We start from the raw sequence: 20,761 nt of genomic DNA on the forward strand, positions 1-20,761 counted from the left end.
TTGATAAGGCCTTGGGGACATGCATGTTTTAATTAGACCTGAGCAGCCTGAGCAGCCTGGATGAACAGTTCACAGAAAACTTTGAACATTTTTGCTGAAAGCCTTTCTCTCTTTGTGACAGGCAATGTGTAATTAGCGGCATATGTGCATTTGCATATATGCACCCTGTGACATGTTGCATCTTATTTGAATAAGTAGACATGTCTCAATGTGATATCCCTGAAGTGAATACATGAATATGAGCCGCTAATTATACCAATCTTGCAAATGATCTATTTAAATATTAATATCTTTTCACTTTGCATTGTTTGCTGGGAGCTTTTTTAGTCAGCGAGCTGTGCGTGTTTGTTTGTGTCAGTTCCACCTAGGCTGCCGTGGGTATTGTCCTCTGTGCGTAAAGAGTGTACGCGTGTCGTCTGCATGTTGTTTCATCTGTGCACGCATGTACTGTTTGGATGGTGTACATGGTCTCCAGCGGAGACAGACAAACTTGTGATTCTCATTGTTACACAAACAACAAAAGCCAATCGGTGAGGCCACTGTGTATGACAAGCTATGGAACAGGAAAAAGAATCAGTTTGTGATTCAAGCTCAAACCTCATAGAAGTGTTCAGCATCCACCTGGCAAACAAGTTGCCATGTTTCTTGTGGAATGAGATCATTGTTGTAATTATGAGATGTTGTCTTGTTACCCGATCTTTTCTCATTATTTTACATTCCTTATTATTCCACACACCTCAAATCAAAATGTACATACCTGGCACGTTGTAATAATGAATCAAGCATTCCTCTTGAAGATGTTCAGCATATTATTAGGGATGCTGCTATTCAGAAATGTTGATCAGCATTGTCTGTTCAATACAACATAATCTGACTACAGTATCTCAGGAAACAATATATTCACCTTTAAAATTCCTCATGATTGTAACATTTTTTACAGCACACCACCAAACAACACAGCAAATAACTATGGATAAAAGGCAATACTGTACAAACACCTTTTTGTAGTGGTATGAGATGCACTGGTCGGTGTCATGCTGTAGTTTAAAGAGCAAGAAAGTCTGCAAGTCAAATAAACGTCGGACTTTAACTCCAGTGACCACTTTATGTGTCTTGTGTGAAACTAATACATGACGTAATGTTACTTTTTATTCGTAAAAAACATACATATTTCAGGCCAAACCATGATGTTTTTTTTCTAAATCTAACCACGTGCTTTTGTTGCCTAAACTTAAGAAAGTAAACCCCCCCAAAAAATGTTTATGTTTTACCAACATTTTAAGTTTATTCTGATAAGAGGCTATATGCATTTAACTGTACTTCCTGTAAAAAAAAAAAGGAAGTTTATCTTGGAAAGACACTATGCATGTAACAAGCATAAAGTGTGCGTGACGACATACATTTCCAGCAAAATATCAGTGAAAGTGAGAAATGTATAAAATTTAACTAGTGAAACCAACCAATTGGCCAACCAATTGGTTGGGGCAGCTGAGAGAGTGGGTGAAATTAGAAAGTTTGAGACTAATTTTTTAAAATCTTTAAATAAAGTCCTTGGTCAGATACTGTGCATCACTGTTACTTTGAATGGTTCAGATGTAATGATGTTTGCCATTTGTGACACAACGCAGTTACCATTTAAATACACTATTATATTATACGCTACATAAAGAGTGTAACAATAAGACTACCTTGACACATTTACAATACATAACGATTTAATTACATTAAGCCATATTACAAACAGTTTTATTATACCATACAGCATGCTTAGTATATTTTTCATGTTTTACACTGATATTATTTCCTATGTTTTAAGTCTTTTGGGTCAAGCCAGCCACATGACAAGAATGTATGGTTAAATCACATTTTTCTTTTTTTCCCAGAGAAGTTAAGGGTTAAGGTTTTTTCTCCCACAGATTGGCAATATGTAATTGCACTCATCTTTTGATTCTCTACAATGATGTTTGCTGCTAAGTGTGCTGGACAATGAAAAGCCTCTGGACAAAGCGAAGCTAGGCTGATGAACACTACTCAGCCTTAATTGCATGCTAGTTTTGATGTAAGGCAATCATGAGGTCATCTGTTTGAAGTGGATAGGTTTTGTTTGATCCAGCTTTGTGTGAGTGTGCACACGGGTGTTTGAATGTCTTATCATCAGCTACCTGGTGTGATTAAGTCAGGCATAAGGAAGCAAGGAAAGTAAAATGTGTTTTTGTGCATGCATGTGTAAGCAGACATAACTGTGTATGCCTACAAACACATAGTGAGGTTTAATAGAGGTCTGTCTAAGCTTGTGCTGTATGGCTGCAACAGTCAATCAATCAGCAGCACAAACTACAGGACACTACTGCCTTCAAACTCATTAAAATGAGCGTGGCATAACAGAGAAACATACCCTTCGCAAATTAAGTTGTGTGCCCTAATTGTTTTCGTGTTTGTGGGCCTTTCGACAACTTCAGAAGGCATTTGTTGTTGCTTGATGTATGCTTGCTGCGCCTCAGGCAATGTTTTTTATGACCATTATTATTCAAATGAGCTAGAAATGTGTTTTGAAAGTCCTAAATCATTGAGCATGAATGGCTACCCTTGGCGTTTATAAATGACTTTCCACACAAGCAAACCTCCATCTGCATGGCTTACTCCACTGAGCTCATTTGGGTATTTGAGTTCTGTCAACAGAATTTGTGTCAGTTGTCCATTGGCATGACAAGTTGCATTAGAAAGTTTGACAAGATTTTTCGCCACTGTTTTCGACTTTAGGAGTGATAAACAGCATAGTATTAGTAAATAGAAATGTGGATTAAAAAAAAAAAAAAAAAAGAGCTCCGGTTGATGAACAGTAGGCAAAAAACTGAATGGAGTCCTTCTTTTCAGATAATATGTTGTGGCTTTATTGTTGTGCACTGGTTTGTACTATAAACAATATGGAAATACACTGATGAATTAAAGCCATTTAGTAAAGCTTGTCCCTAATCTGCCTGCGGAAATAACAAGGGCTGCAAGAATTGTTTTCATCATCAATTATTATCTTGATAATACAAAAACGCCCATTACAGTATGCCAAAACCAGAAGTTACGCATTTAAGTAGCTTGTTTAGTTCAACCAATGGCCCAGAACCCAAAGATGATCAGTTTACTATTCTAAAAGACCACAATAACAATTAATCTTCACATGCGAGAAGCTGCAACCAGTAAATTGTTGACATTTTTTCTTAATGGTCTAGTGTGTAGGACTTAGTGGCATCTTGGAGAAGCATGAAGGAGAACTATGGTAACCGATGTGATAATGCGAATGGTTTAATCTAGTGTTTGATTTGGCCATTGTGGGCTACTGTAGAAACAACATGGCCGACTCTGTGGACGAGGACCTGCTCCCTATGTAGATACAAAGAACTGGTGGCAACAAAGCCTGTTGCGTTGCCTCACATCACCTGTGTTTTTGCCAAAAACACAGGTGTGCGGTGTGTTGCTCATGAACACACCGCAAAGACTACAGCCAACGACCAACCAGCACATATGTTCTGTGCCTGTGTGAAAGGAAATAACTCTCCATACCAGCAGATGGCAGTAGTTTGCAATTTTCATTCAAAAAGGGAAACCAGAAGACAATCTTGATGCTAGCTAGCCAGTTAGCACATTAACAGCACAATCAAATGTTGAAAGAACAAAGCACATTTACTGTTTGCCAATGAACAATAACACAAGCCATCAGTAACTGTTTCTGCAAAAGAGCTCAATGGCTAAAGAAAAATAATCTTACTTTATGTAACACATCTCAATCCCTCTTGACTTTAGTTCTTTGTTTACTCACCTCATATCTGTTTCTCTTATCGTGCACTGAGCTGAACTGTCAATCAGAGTGATTTAATACACTAACGGATTCTGTCATGTCCGATGCCAATTCAACATATGAATCTGTGGAAAAAAAGCAAACAAGGTCCAACGGTGACACACAGCAAATACTAGGGTGATAGATGCTCACCAGAGGCCCAGCAGCACCGGCACTGATCATGGGCTTGTTGTTTCAGGGTCCTACTGTTAAGAAAACACAATGATTCTTAGTTTAAGGTGATAATGTACAAATGAAAACATAATAAATATTGCATCCATTTCTGACGGTATCTCCCTAAATCTTACATACTGGACCTTTAAAGAGTTTCATTTAACGTCAATTAACCATCAGTTAACTGACAAATCATTTCCAGCTAGTTATACCACTGTGTCACTGTGTACATTCAAGTGTGTATTTACACTTCTATTTCATTATACATCAGTTAGATGATCAAATCTATTGTAATTTCTTCTCATATTGTCCTATCATTTGTTTATGGTTATGTTTTGTCTAGTCTGATAAAACCTATACTGACCTCGCACTAATTTACATCCTGACTTTACCACTGTACAAATACAACCACTTCAGTTAGATTGTACATTAGACAGACTACAGCAACTTCTGCAAGATGATAACCCTCCTCCACCATACTGGCTGAAACAGAACTAGCTTCTATCTCTGCCGATAAGATCTAGTTTGTAGATATTTTTATATCTGCGTAACTGCCCCAAAATCAGCGTAAAACATTCTGCTTACACTAACACAGAAGCTACACACACACAAATGTATGCGTACAAGCTCGCACTCCATGTCTCATCTGTCCAGACACAGTCACACACACACTCACACACACGCACACAGACCACATCTTGATTAGGTTTTCATAAAGTCTGGGACTATGCTGAGTCTGTAATTGACTTTGACAGCAGAAGCCTCCATGTCCTATGGCTATGTTAAACGAACAATTTACATCTTCATTTCAAATTCTACATGGATAAAAAGCTATTAATTACATTAGTCTGCGAAGAGTCATTCCAGCTGTAGAATATGTGTGTGTGTATCTCCGTCTGTGTGTATCTCATTGTTACACTAGGCTATACACTTTTGCTCATTTGTATATTAAGTCTTGCGGCCAAACAATGCCCAGTAAGTGCTTCTCTGGAGATGAGTTTATGAGTGTGGAAAGGACTTTTACTCACGTGTATTGCTTTGCAAAGCAAACACACCGGCCACTCCTATATAAGCATTTTATGGACAGGGGGACATTTATTAAATGCATTGACTTGGCACTGGTTGCAGAGGCGTTGACCCTTACACTTTTCTGCATTCATTGCTTGTAATGATGTTAGTTAGGAGAATATTTTACTGTGGCTTGTAAAACACGATGGCTGTATAAAGTCATTTCACCTGGTCTCAAGATTCCACTTTAGAGGCTGTTGCTTAAAGAAACAGCAGGAGTGAATAGATAGATAGATGGCCACATAGATAGAAAAGAGACAGAAAGACAGAGATCAGCCCAATCAAAGCGGAAAAAAAATAACCAAAAAGGGAGGGGTGGGGGGTATTTTTGCATGACGATCAAGCAACTTTTCTCTCTTAGAGTGCTTCCTGTCAGCTTCAAAGAGCGCTTTAAGAGGCCGGGAAAGTGGCTCTCTGAACAGCAGCGAGAACAGAAGCATCTCAGCCATCATATCCGAGCCATCTGCGTGATGGGGGGAACAACACAGACCCCTGTGTTTGCTTTGGAGATAGAACGATCAAAGAACAACACTAACCATGTAATGAAGGGACAGATGGACCTTATACGAAGTGGGGAAAGAGAGATACAGTGAAATAGAGAGAGAGAGAGAAAGAGAGAGAGAGGTGTAGACAAAATCAAACTGCAAATGCAACAATCTTTTTAGGAGAGAGAGGGAGAGAGAGGGAGAGAGAGAGAGAGGTGTGTGTAGGGGGGATATGATGTGGTGAAAAAGTGTGAGCCATCTCGTCGCATGCAGACTGCCTGCGCTGAATGAGAAAGCTAAAAGGTAATTTCACGGATAAAGAGGAGGCCTAATGCATAGAGGTAATGTAGCAGGGGATGGAACAAAGGCAAACTTTCATCTCTTTAAGCTTGGATGGAGAGAGAGTGAGAGAAAGCGAGAGAGAAAGCTTTGATGCTTTGAAAATGATAATAACAATCTCAAAGTCAGCCTCAGAAGAGAATGTGCCCCCCTCACTGTGCCCCGTCCCCTCCTCTTCTGCCCCCTACCACTTAATACAACCGCACAATGACTGTCTAGGACAAGGTGGGCTGTGGGTGTGTGCGTGAAAAGGGTGGGGGGGCAAATTGTGACACTTAGGGCCCCCCCAAATTACTCATGGAACAAACACAAAGATGATGAGAATAAAGAGAGTCATTATATCGGAGATTAGATGACTTTTGTGGACACACTAAGGATGAATTTATGCACTGTAAAGATGATATTTCACGTAGGTAGTATGTAAAGCTATATTGAAATATGAATGTCGATAAAAGATTCATGGATTGTGGCTTTCTCGCTGTCGCTGCTCTATATTAAAATGAAGAACTGTTTTAGTCACAAAGCTTTTTCTTCTTGCCCCCCCCCCTTTTTTTAGCGCTGTTGTCTCCACAGAAAAAGCTCATTTTGTTTTCAGAGCTTCCTTAATGCACATCGCCACTGGAAAAGATGGGCATTACATCCCATCTGCCTTTAAAATGATATAGGTGCATGAAAAGCACTGCTATCACTGGAGTGGGAGCAGCTATTGTCTTTTTAGTTGAAGAAACAGAGTATAATGGTGCTTAGACATTTGAAACTGCATGTTCAAGTGCATATTTCATCATTGGTTAATTAAATAAAACAAAATAAAATGAAAAGTTGCAGGTGTATTTTTTTTTTACAACACATGAACAATAATTCAGAGGGATAAAAGCAATAGTTTGGTAGTGTAAGTGAAAGAATAGGAAGTAAACCTACATCTTTGGGGTATTTTCTGGAAGTTTTTTTTTTTTTGCAAACCAGTAATGACTTCTAAAATCCAGCTGTATATTCTGTTAAAGAGCTGTGCAGCAGTTTCAAAAGGAGGCCGTTTCTCAAAAGGTAGAATCTTAAAATCATCTGCATCATTATGGCCCAAATTTCCCAATTATGCAGCGAGGTATAGTCCATTTTGATCGCCTTTTATTGTTTTCAAATTGAACAGATGATGCATTTAACTGCGTCAAACCATCCTGAGTGCTTGAGCTCATGATCTTTGACCCTCCTGTGCTGGTGGGGGACAAACCATTAGCTGACTATGTCCAGACACTTTGTGTGTGTGTGTCCATCAAGTGGATCACCTCCCCCACTTTTCTTTCATGGAAAACACAATTTAACACCCAATTTTCAATTATTCAAACCATTGCTTCAAATACAATCTGACCCAAAAACGTTATCACACATCTCTAGAGTGTGGATCTTGGATGGGTTTAACTTGCTGCATGTACAATATTAATATATTTTACTGAATCAGTGCATGATGTATGTATATATATAATATATATATATATATATATATATATATAATATATATATATTATATAATCTTTAAAGCATTCATTCAGCATTAATCACACTTAAATTGTCCATATTATTTCTGCTTTGTTCCAAGGTGTGGCCTCCTCCTGTTGATGGAGAGAATTTGAGCTGTGATCACAGATTGAATTCCAGCATGAAATGTCCTTGTGTCTTACCTCATTGGTTATTCTGTCCTGGTTAGCGCCAATTGCACACAGAGAAAAGACCTTTTTTATCCTTCCTCTCTCATTTCGTTTTTCTCTCCTGACCCCTCAGAGTATCACCAGACCTCAAAATTGCATTGAATATATAAATGCTAATGCTAATAACTGCTAGCAGGAGCAGATAATGTCCTTGACTGGTACAAGAAAAGATCCTTTTCTCTTACATGACTCACTGCCTCTGAATAACATTAGAAGAGTTCACATCCCAAGCTCTTATTTCTCTCCTATTCTTTCTCATTCTCTTTTCTTTTTTCTTAATTTACTTGACTCCCCCCTCAACTCTAGCCTTCTTGTAGCTGGAAAAAAAATCCAGCTGAAGTGTAAAATATTAATTCATTTATCTGCGCGATAAGATCTTGCTGCCTCGCTCGAAATTCCAATGACATCCATTTGCCATTAAGTCAACGCAACACACAAGCAATGAGGCCTCTGGAGCTTGTCTGTCTTTGCACCCCCCACTCCATATCGTGGCTCCGTTTTTATGCCTCTGGAAGCTTTTCATGGTAGGAATTAAACTATAATACTTGTTTCAGTGGCATGCATGTTAATGGCTGCAGCAAAGCTGTCATTTAAGAGACATGAGGAAACAGCTGCAGCGAACAAAATGGCCTCTCGTGGAAACACCCAGGATGTCTTTGGGACTTTTTATTGTCTCTCTAAAGATGGAGATCATCCCGATACCGAAATCCCCGCAGTTCTGGAATGAATGTTCAACTTGTTATTGTGCATTCTGATTGGTCTATGTTTAAGAGTGTCCAGTGGGGTCCAAAAAGCCTCTTAGGCCTTCCCAGTAGGGCCTGTCAGTAACAATAGAGGAATTAAAGGACCCTGCACTGGCAAAAAGCCCCATGACATGAATAAGAAGCCAAATATTCCATTGTTTCATATAGGAACTTGGTTCTCTTTGAAGATGGATGTGAAGAGAGCTGCGCGGCAGAATTTGCCCTTGCCTCAGTTTCTTAAAAATGAATTATTTCTCGTCTGGCAGGCAGCTCTCCGGAGGTGAGAGGCTGCCTCTTAACATGAGCAGGTATCAGTCTTAAAACCGCTCAAAGTAATTGTAGCTTTGAAGTCACACACATCACAGATGGCACAGTCAATATTGCACCAACTTGTCTGGGTACTTTCCTCCCAAACTCCTGCTGTACTTCAACTCCTTTTCCTTTTTGACGAAAAAATACATTATTTGTCACCAACTTTTTATTAAAAGAGGCCAAGCATCAATCAACCCTGCAATCACTCATGCAATCACATTAACCATTCTCCTACGCCTTATTTGCATCATTTGGTATAGGAATGTTGAGACCCCCAAGTGAAATGTACTTCACAGCTAAATCTGTTTCTGCATATTCTTTTGACAGCATACTGCTCAAATCACGTCAGCAATATTCAGCAGGAGCAATACTCAGTGATAACTGCCATTAGATTTCTCAAAGTTTCTAACAAAGCAACTTTTCAAGGCTATTTTTCTCTTCATTCCACAGACTTTACTGAAGATATCCATTGAGTTTCTTTGTGAATAAAAGGAGTTAGAACATTTGAGGACCTAGCACTCTGCAGAGGTAAAACTTAAGCTCAAAGGTTTCACGATTAGCACTGTACTTTAATTTTAATAATAATTCATAATTACTGTAATTTCAAGAACTTCCGCTGTAGGGCATAAAATGAGACTGGTACTGAAAGTAATTACATCTATTTTTGGTACTCTTTTGTCTGTGTGCAACTAGCTTGTAAAAAAAAAAAAAAAAACAACCTGGAAACGTCCTCTGAACATGATCAATGCTGGTCCTGACGATCTGATCACTTACCAGATCATCAAATAGCAATGCACAGGAAACCCTTTTATGTCTCGATGTGCATCACATCTTAAACACATTGTAACAAGCAACTGATGTTGTGACATGGTTGCAGTTAGATTTAAGGCTCATTTAAAGACCCATTATGTATGAAAAAAAAATGTCAGTATCATATGTTGTAAACATCACTGGCCACATACTACTTCAAGCCAGCATAGAATATACAAACAATAGATGGCACTAGAGGGTAGAGTCTAAAGTTTCACACAACAAATAAGGCAACATATTGTTAAATGAGGCCCCCAGGAACACCACTCAAACCTTGCAGCATTTTTCCCAGTGGCCATGCACTGTATTGCAGAAAAAAAAAATCCCCCGCAGCCCAAAAAGCATTTTTTTTTTCTCAATAGGCTACCATTATAAGAGAAACATCTTTAAAACTGTTGACAGGATACCTCCAATTAGGTCAATTATGATTTTTTTTCTGTTCTGATTTTTTGAGCCAGGGTGGTTTGATATATGTAAAACTTTCCTCAAGCTGAGAAAAGAGACGATAAAATCCATGAAGTCACTACAATGTAAAGTTTACGAGTCGAGAAGGAACTCACAAGTGGGGCCAGCAGGAGGAACACTACTGTGCATATTTAGTGGGCCACATACCGCAGAAGTAAACCAGGAAGCTAGAAAACGTTTTTAGTGTATGCACCATACGAGCACCTCCATTGGAATGACTAGGCATCGCCTTTGGTCCGGTATCTAGGTATTATCAAAATCTATGGTTGAAAAGGAGGCAGTGTTGTAGACGACAGTGGTCTGTGAGGTCATTAATACGTTGTGACATGTGGACGGAGAATTATTTTCACTATATTACTAATTTGCACCATTCCTTCATTTTTTCCTTCAGTTCTCACTTGAACTATGCAACACTGCCCCTGCATTTCCTCATGGTGCTGCTCTGTTTGATCAGTACGCTTTCAGAAAACATGCACATATTGATGGAATAAACACTGAATGTAGACAGAAGGCTCCATCCATGTCAGTATTTCTATCTAATGTTGAACTTAAATGAAACCTTAGGCAACAAATCTAGGCCTACTTGGTTTAGATAAAAGATGTGTTTTGGGTTAAAATGAGTAAGTTTGTTATGCAACAATAACTTAATGTTAAATGACGTCAGTTAAGAAATGTGACGTTAAAACAACACTGAGTTTTGGTTTCACACAGTTCATGAATTGCTGTCTCCTGGATGAAAGCCTTTTTTGTTTGACCCATTCAACCCCGACCCTCCCATCCTACATGCACTTTGTTGCGATTTATCCTAAGTCAGCTTCTCTCAGTGTCAAGTATGGATGCATTTACAATGGAAGTAGTTGAAAGCCCGTTGCATCTCATAAAGACAGTAATGGGTGCCTTTGACATCAAATCACAAACAAAAGCGCAACAAAGTGTCAGTATTTGACAACCTAGGGTTGAGAACAGGTTGGTAGTGACCTTATCCTCTTATAAAAAATAAATACAAACAGACAGAAAGCAATGCAAGGATAAGGAAGTTGTTAAAGTATTGTGTGACAGGAAGTAAGGATTTATAGGGAACATGGCCTTTACCACATACAGCCGTCATTACACAAACAACCACAACCGATTGTAAAATACCACAAAGAAAGCCAGATAAGCACCAAATAGTAAAATAGCCACGGGAAGCCACAAACACTTAATCACAACCAACCACAAAAAACTGCAAATGAGCACAACTTAGCTCAAAAACAACAAGGTTTTAGGGGTAGCGGTACCCGGCATCAATCCATCTGTGGCCATGTAATGAGAAGATGAAACAGATGAATCACGGAGACGCAGGAGTTCTTGGGTCTCCGCAGGTATAATGCTGTAAATCATTACCACCTTTCAGAGTCCCTGCTTGAAGAGGTATTGTTTTTAAATCCCTACGCTGCTATCTGATCTTCTCAGAGACAAAATTTATCAGCAGTGCATACTAGAGACAGGGAGACTGTAAGGTAGGCATTGCCAACAAAGAGAGAGAAACGAGGTGAAAAAAAAGGCCAACAACACAAACAGAGGAGCATGGAGACGGAGAAGCAGACATCACAGGAAGACAGCGAGCAAAGTCTTTAGGCCAAGCTTGAGAGGTTGCACACGTTTCCTTGCCTTGATTAATAAAGTCTGGCTGGGGCTCAGGTCACTTCGCTGCTCATCTAGCACCGCTCCAGCCTCACACACTCACACACATTCGGTGCCGTCTGCCTTCCTGTGTTGACTGACATGGCCTAACCCTTTTTAATTGTCCTTGAGCAGGAGCTTTGCCAAAGGCTGAATCTGTTAAAAATTAAGAATCAGTAGTTATACATCTCTGTCTGCATGCAGTGCCAAAATTTTATACATTAAATATTCTCGCTTTCTGCATTTCTCTGTGGAAGTCTGCAGGTGGAAGTGTGTGTGTTCGTGCTTGTGTGTGTCTGCTAACCATGCGTCCAACCAATGATAATGCAATAATGAGGTCATATCAGTATTCATCTCAAAGGCCGGAACAGGGTGCAGTGTTGATCGAAATGATATTAGGCCATCCAAGATTAAGCATATTTACTCAAATACATACTCAGGTACTTTGAGCCTAACCCTTCATAATGGGTCCATTCGCCCACTGCGTAATGGGGCTCCTATTACAAACTGCATTTAAAACAATCAAATAAAACATGTAATTTTGATCAAAAAGTAAGAAACACTCACCAAAATGCATCATTAGGGCAGCCCTTGCCCACAGTTTAAGACATTAAGGGCGTTTAGCCGTAAGGAGTGGTGAGCATAATGGGCTGGGTGTGGGTTCATCGGGTTGTCTGCTAACATTTTTATTGCCTTTTTGCTCCATACTTTACCCATTAAAGAGTTGGAAATGTACAAAAATTGTGTGCCAATTTGTCAGTTATTTGCCCGCTAAATGTCGAAGCACTTTGCTGTCATTTGGGGTGATCAATGCTTAATGAATTAGTCTGTTTTTCACCTCCGTTAAAGGCAGACGTGCTTAGCACCTTCCCAATCCCTTTGAGACCCTGTCTGATGGAAGCCTTCCACCCCTAATTTATGAAAAGTGAGGAGCTAAGCAGTTCATGCGTCTAGAAGTGCTAGCTTTTTGGTAAATTGCTTTTTGTGAATTCACTTGAGTCCAAAACGGAACTCAACCTCAACTTTCATTAAACGGGGGATGAAAGAATGTCTTGAGAAGTGGTGGAAATAAAGGGGAAACAGAGACAGAGAGACCAGAAGATAAATGGCAAAAGCTCAAAGCAATGTTTACATGATGGGAATGAGTGTCCTAATGCAGTGATGATTGCAGAGTGTTTCCAGTGATTCCATTTAGCCTATTGAATTAGCAGTAGCTGGAGTCAGCACACTGGCCCCAGTGCTCCAGAAACAGACACCCAGGCATCAAAATCCAATTAAATACATTTGTTAAATAATGTAATGATTGCCTAAGCATACTTTTCAGTCGGACTCCATTCATTTTAACCCATAAAAATGCCATTGTTTTCTGAGCTTTGGGAAAGGTTATGCAGATTGATAGAATTAATTGTCTGGCAGGCAAAGAATGTCATTAGAACACTTAGATGGCCATGATGGCCCATTTATATCCCCAGTCTGTTTGCGGCCAGGCATTTTAATTTGTAACTTGACATGATAATGTGGCTGGTCCCCAGCTCACAGACACAAATATTACTCACATTGATTAAAAGGGACCATTCCTTCCTCCTTCGCAATAGCTGGACACGCAGAATCCATACACTGTTAACTTTATCTGGTTAACATTTAGCTTGCCATGACGTTTATTGCTTCGATTTTAATATAGAACATAATATGAATCTGTAATATGCAGATTTAAAGTCATGCAGCCATGTACAAGAAGACATTAGCATTAATGATTCTAATAAAACTGGCTGTATTCACAAATATTTAATCTAGATTGGAACAACTGTGTGTAAAACATGACTATGGGCCACAATACGGACCAACAAATGTTGCACACAAACACAGACTTTTAAGCTAAGATACCTTTTGCTAATAATTTACTTAAAAAGCTCACAAAGAACTGCTCCTTTGCATACAATGTCAGACATAAGTGTACTGTCCTGCTGGAGGGCAGGTAACAGGAGGCAAAGACTACTCCAAAGACTCCCAACTCATTCATTCCTATTCCTAAGTTGCTCAGGGGCGCATGTGTCATGGAGCCTGAAGAGCATACACACTCGACACTTGCGACCGCTGAGTGCAGCCGAGTGGCTTATTTCTGCTAGCTGAGCCACTAACTTCTTGTTCAGTGCTCTGCTAACTTGAATACGGATAACATTTAATCTTGAGGCTCTTCTAGACTTTTGACATGTTAATAGACCAAATCCCAGTAGTAAAATAAGTCATATTGCATGGCCTTTGATGCTCAAAAAATGTACCCGTGTATTTACAGACATCTCTTGTACAAAGTATGTCTACAGGAACAAGTATTGTTGGGACCCATGGCATCATGTGTCGATGTAATTCCACTTTTGTCCACTAGAAAAATTGGCTTCAAAGCCTGGTGCTGTTAGTTCGAGGGGGCTCAACTGCAGTCCACAAAACTGTAGTGTGCTTTCACTGGCTTGACATATATCATAAATGTTAGGATGTCTAGAGAATGAGGTCATTTGTATTGACGATCATGTCCACACTGAGCAAGTAGGTAAAATTGTGGGGAAAATCACTTTTCTTCATTTTGTATAGACTACATCCAATATGAGTTTCAGCTTTCTGATGATCCCTGCACGTCCATCTAATCCTTTTATAAGTCAATGCGTCTATTTAGAATTCAGGCAGTATATGGATTTAAGGCCTCCTGCCCTCCATCTGAATTTTGCCCCAAAATAGTCACATGATTGCAAACTTGGATATGCCTTTTCTAATTTAACTTTAATTATATGCTACTGTTTAAAAGGTAACCTTTTATAGAGTAAACTAATTGCTTATTATCCATTTAATAGAGTCAAAAGATTTATTTTTCTGCTCATTAGTTTTTAAAAAAATTATTCAATGCATATGTTTTATGGGGAACACTGTTTTGCATGGGGTCTCTTTGCAGAGGTCACCACCAATTATATTAACTGTAGTATTTAACCTGTAGAAATCCTAACATCAGCTTTGGGGAGACAAACAGTGCATCCATGGATATAGTGATCAGACTGCAAACATCTCTTCAGAGGTCACTGACTTGGCTTGAGACTGAATTAGACACGGATGGAGAACTCTCCTGCATTATGAGTGGGGGGAAAAAGACTATGTTTCCATGGTAACATATTCCAGGGTGTGAGAGGATTGGATCATTAAACCTGACTGGAGATTTCAAGGTCAAAGGTCAGAGGCGCCACGGTCCGACGGGAGCAGCTTGTGAATCTATCATTATGCCATGCTCATAAACATACAGCACACAACACCCGTGTGGTGGAGTATATATATATATATATATGAGCAGATGCTCATACACACTCTCACACACCTCTTGATTCCTGACAATTAAAGAAAAGATTGACATCACCATTTTTCTCCTCTTGAGGTTCTCTGCCTGGTGTCTCTCTGAACATGATTTCCTCTCCTCATTTCCAACTCTCACAAATCCACCTGTAATGAACACATTACAGTTAAGCACATTATGGAACATTTGCCCAGCCAATGGCTGCGCATCACTTTAAGTAATGGTCATAATGTGAAATGATGAGGACATGGGTTGTAGTGGTCCATTTTTCTCTCTCTATAATGTAACTGCTCACCAATCTGACCATTCTTCAGGAGCCATTTGGTGTCCCTCCTACAAATTGTATGTTTAAATCGAATAATAAATGAAAATAGCCCATCCATTCATTTGCCACAAAGCGGAAGTATGCCGTTAATATTAATGTGCATCATAAAATAACACTAATATAGTCAGCGTGTCATATCCTGCAATATTTCTTGTGCCACACTTAAAGAATTTATTAAAACACTCATTAATTTATTGTTTTGTGGTGTGAATTCACATAGCTGCAACTCAAAGATATTTTCTGTCTTTACCTAGTAAAAGCACACAAAAACTTAGCTGACAGAAGTCAACATTTACAAATTGCATTCACCTATTTAAAGCAGTGGACCAGCTGGAAGAAGGCATCAGCAAAGCGCAGAATGAGAACACAAACAGACATGTTTGGCGCTTAACAACTATGAATACCTTCATCGACGCTCTATCTTTTCTCTCCCAAGTGTCACAATTGCCTAGCTGCTGTGACACGTTTTTTTTTTCTTCTCAATATTGTCTTTGAAACTGATAAAGCAGAATGATCAAAATGCTTGGAGACAAATGGAGAGCCTCTGGTTTGGAGTTTTGATTTGTGAGACTGGAAGGTGCTACAATAAAGAACAAATGATGACAGTTTCTACTGTAGTTCTCTATATCATTATCAACCCTTATCAACTTTTTTTTTTCAAAGCAGCCAGATGTGTTACATGTCCCCACTTTGTACTGGGAATCTTACACCAAAATGAAACAGCAGCTTGTGTCTTATAATATGATGCGTGTGTGAAGACAGTTCAAATTAGGACCTCAGCTTCACTAATAAACACTGAGTTTACAAAATATTAGGAATGGCATTTTCATAATGACTTCCATTCGGTTTTTCACAATCCATCTGTCAATTTGCAAATCCTTTTTTAACCTTTGTCTTTTTTCGTAATCTGAATCTCACCCTCAGGAGAGGCGCAGTTTAAAAAGGTGAAATCAATAAAGGATCGAAGCTTTCATGTGGAATCCCTTGATCAGCTCGGCGCTGGGAAAAAGCACACATTCCCAATATTTTGCGCACTTGGTTTCGACTGAATTTTGACAAGGCAGGGCAAAAAAAGCATGTTTTAAAGACTTGTCTTGAAAGTTGACTATCAATGACACAAAAATCAGTACATCTGATACATTATTAAATATGCTCAGGCCTAGATATACTGTATGTGATATTCATGTATCATAAACAACTATGTATCAACTACTTCTGGATTCTTTTTGACCTCTACACAAAAACAAAATGTGCAAAAAATATGTTATTTGGAGGTGCAAAACAGGATTTCAATGGAGCACAAAATTATTTTATTGCTACTGTGGAGGCCAGATAAGGTCAAAAAACAAAGAGCATGCTCAGTAAATTTTGCTCTATTAACTGAAATTTGTTCACATGCTTATTAATACCTTTTTACTGGTTCATGATTTAGTAAAATCCTGTTATCTATCAAACTATTCTATCACTTCTTTCAGTTCAATACTCTCATCCTCATCATCGAGGGTCTCATTCACAGTTTCCTGCTTGTTTATTGTGGTGCTATCACATACTGACATGTGTGAAATAAATATATACAATTCATTGAAGCTTTGAGAACTGATCAATGTTGTAATGAATCATGCTGTGATTGTATTTGTTCCCATAACTAACAGGTACAATATTTTGGTTGTAATGTTTGGTCCCCAAGTGGGAAGAGTGAGATATGTGAGACAAGGAAGTGTAAAATTGTGACTGTAACAGGATATGAGAACTTTTCGTGGTTTGAGTCAGATAATTTTGCTTCCACGTTCATTTCTTGAGCTCATTACATTAGATAATATTTAGGGTTGTATGACATGATGACAATTATTAATCTAGAGTAACTACTAGGGATTGCATTACATATAATTGTATACATATTTTAATATCATTTCATCTGTCTTTTGTAAAAACATAATTAATGCGCTAAAGTTTTTTTGGGGGGACTATAGTTGGCAGAAGTATCTTGCATTGATTAGTCTGTTGGCTTGAAATGTTTGTGGCTGAAGCAAGAAAGCAGCTAATGTCTGCATTTAATTTTGGGGAAAAATATGTAAATTATTATGAATTAAGCTTTTTTTTCTAACTTAATTAAAAAAAAAATAGAATATCAATACTACTACAACTAATATATTATTAATGTTATTAATATTATTTTCAGGCTCATAAATGTGCACATTTGTAACAATGTGTGAACAGCCAAACCAAAAAAAAAAAAAAAAAATCAAAACTCAACATTTTCTTTTTGCAGAGGTTGTTGATTTTATTTGCCTGTCTCAACAGTGGAATAAAAGGCTGCCACAAACACTTTGGCAGGAGACTGTTATCTCTAAGCAGCTGAGACAAGGACGCTCCAGGAGGTTTGTGTCAAAAATTAAAAAATGTGAAAATATAGAAAAAAATATTGTTTCTCATGTTATCAATCTTTACACCGGCTTTGGAGGGTGATGATGCCATTTATTCAAGTTGTACAAATGCAAATATATATATTTAAAATTACTATATATATATATATTTCCTGAATATGCAGATTTATGTAAATACCAAGCTACAGTAAAGACTAATAAATGCAGATGAGTTGAAAGTGAATCCCAATGATCATATTTGATTGTATAATGTACCTCTACGACGCCCCGTTGTGATTAAGACATAAAAAGTCCTAACAAATGTAACTGAAAGAGAGACAGTCTAGGATTAACATTTCACTCTTAAGTGCTGCTGTCACTGTTGTTAAGCAGTCTAACACGGTTTCACAAGGATCATTGATTCATTGTATTGTGCACCTATGTAGCCTTGTGGTCATGGAAAACCGTCCCAAAATTCTCAAGTGCTGAAATTCACATTCAAACTAATGCAAATATGGACATTGCAGCGTTCTACCTTTGCTTTGTATGAGAACTCCATGTTAAAAATGAAGCTAGTTGCGCAAAAAGTAATTCCAGCTTACTGTTCCTTCTTTACATTTCTGGAGGCACCTGCATATGTTGGCTGTGCTGAACCCTCAGACACAGAAGGGGTGTAGAATGAACCCCCATCACAGTCGAGGGTGACTGGATAACAAGTGTGAGGTAGTGAGGGAGAGGTGGAGAAAATAACCTCAATTTACACTCATTTTCACTTTTCTTTGGCAAATGTTGCAACATATTGGGTTTTGCTGCGGCAGAGCCTGCTTTCTGTCCGGCGTGTGTGCATGTGTGTTTGTGCATGGCATGTGTGGACAATGGGCAGACTCTCCTGGTCTCCTAGTTGTCCTAACCCCCTGTGGCGAAGCTGAATAACACACCTCATCCTGAGCTTCTTTTCTCTCGCTCGCTCATTTTCACACTCCCCTTTTCTCCACTTCCAAAAGGCTGAGACAAAAGCAGGCCTGTGTTATTGCCATTTTGTTTGTGTGAATGTGCGTGTATGTGTGTGTGTATCTTCAGAGGTCTTGTCTTGCTCCTTCAGGAAATGGTGCATCAATGGGCATTATGTAGATGTCTGAATAGCTGCCACCCAGGGTCTGTCTGTAAATCTGGGTCTCCATAATTCTGTCCATGTCTGTCTGTCTCTCAGTCTGTCATAACAACTAAGGATTTAACAAACACACTGGCAAAGATCATAACTGAAATTTATATTGTTGTTGTTGTTGTTGTTGCATGGTTTAAAGGAGCATTATGTGATTTCCAAAAGAAAACTTTCTTTCGTTCTGCGACCAATATGAGAATGCTGTTGGACTGTCCCGACCGCTATCAGAGTAATGATTATATAATAAAATGATTAATAGACTAGTTAAAGATTGATTTCATCATCAGGGGTAAACAAGCGAGTTCAGTGTCACTCAAAAGTCCTTTGTCCATCAACAGAGCTTCTAAAAAAACCTACATACCATACAACCGGTGCATTCTGATTTTCTGTCTTTGCTGTCTTTTCCCTGTGTTTTGGCCTTACTGTTTCTCCTGTTGTGTTTGTCTGTAAAGTAGAATGATGATGATTCACATCTGACTCTATAACTGTCCAGCACTGCACTGAATACACTCAAGACTATTTTAAACATCAATGATGGCCTCAGAGGACAGCCTATTTTGATTTCAAGGGTGTCAAATACGCAGCTTGGCTAGTGGCCATTGGTATCTGATTCCAATAGACAAGGTACCACTTCTAGCATCTGTATGAGATGCACAGCCTTTCAACTAACCTGAATGCTAACCCATCCACAGCAATGACATATTTAATGAGGTGCAAGAAATCTGAGAAGGGTGGCAGGGTTTAATGCTAGATGGGTCAAACAAACACAGGACTTTTGCCCTGGAGGCTGGTGTTTGTGTCCTGTTGGAAAAGTTACCTAATTAACATTACATGACATACGTGTCACATACATGAAATACGTGTCACATGACATACATTGCATCGTTTATTTCCCTAAATTACGTAACAAACATACATATTTCAACCAAAAGTATAATATCTTTTCCAAACTTTCTTCCAATCTTTTCTTTTGTTTTTGTTTTTGAGGGGCAGCGGGGTAAAACATATGTTTTCTCTGAACACTGAAGTAAATTTTAAAAAGACACTATGGTATGCATGTAATAAGTGTACATTTGGACATGCAAGAGGGGTACCTCGACTGTTTGAGAGAGTTATCGCCTAAGTGGACATTATTATTGGTTATCAGTGGCAAATATATGGGTTAAAAGGGTCCTGCTACACCAACTAGTATGTTCAAAATGATGTTGTCAGTGTATTAAATGGCAGTGTTCATTGTCATGTGACAATGTGGGAAGTCAGCTGATGTTATGTCAGTATCAAGAGCAAAAGGCATGTAGGGAGGCTAGTCAGGTTGCTGGATGAGTGGGTCAAACACAGGACTTTCAACCAGGAGTCCAAGGTTAGTTCCCTGTGTAAAAAAACATTGAGCTACTTTAAGTATGTCATGTGACATATGTGAGTTATGTCAGGTGAAATAGACCACATAATGTACTTATTTTAAGTCAAACCATGATTGTTGTTCAACTACTTACCATGTAGTTTTTGTGCCTTAACTTTATGAAAGTGAACTTGAAACCTAACGACACTGCCTCTGATGCACATTTAATATCCGAACTAATCTCAAAATTCACCCTTAAGAAGTAATTAAAGGGACAAATTGTCCCCAAGTCAGAAATGCATATTTTCCCTCTTACTTGTAGTGCTTTTATCAGTTAGGGTTGTTTTGATGTGAATTTTTGAGTGTTGGAGATGTCATAGAGATGTCTAACTTTCCCTGATGCCAACAGGCATTTAATGCACTGATAAAAGCATTCTAAGCATGCTATTGTATGTAGCAGGACCCTTCCAACCCACATCTATGACTATCTATAACCACAAAAACACCCACTTGATTTAATGATAATATTCAAAATGGGTATCTTGTTGAGAACACAGAGCCTTTATCGCAAGAGGAACTGTGTTGATTAATAGATTATTATAAACCTACTAAAAAAAGAAAAAAGGTCTACTTTGAATGCTCTTGCAAAAATAA

General features: G+C 38.6%; 1 protein-coding gene across 1 annotated transcript in view; it reads right to left on the reverse strand.

Annotated features, from left to right (window-relative positions):
* Positions 1–3,968: 3,968 nt before the first annotated feature.
* LOC121960984 (myosin-9-like) overlaps positions 3,969–20,761 on the reverse strand; it is a 156,794-nt gene continuing 140,001 nt past the window's right edge. The window contains exon 29 of the mRNA XM_042510887.1: positions 3,969–4,032. Coding sequence (XP_042366821.1) covers positions 4,025–4,032 — 8 coding nt within the window. The 3' untranslated portion in view covers positions 3,969–4,024. The remainder of the gene's footprint in view (positions 4,033–20,761) is intronic.

The sequence above is a fragment of the Plectropomus leopardus genome, chromosome 21 (genome assembly GCF_008729295.1).
Source record: "Plectropomus leopardus isolate mb chromosome 21, YSFRI_Pleo_2.0, whole genome shotgun sequence".
NCBI classification, from domain to species: domain Eukaryota; kingdom Metazoa; phylum Chordata; class Actinopteri; order Perciformes; family Serranidae; genus Plectropomus; species Plectropomus leopardus.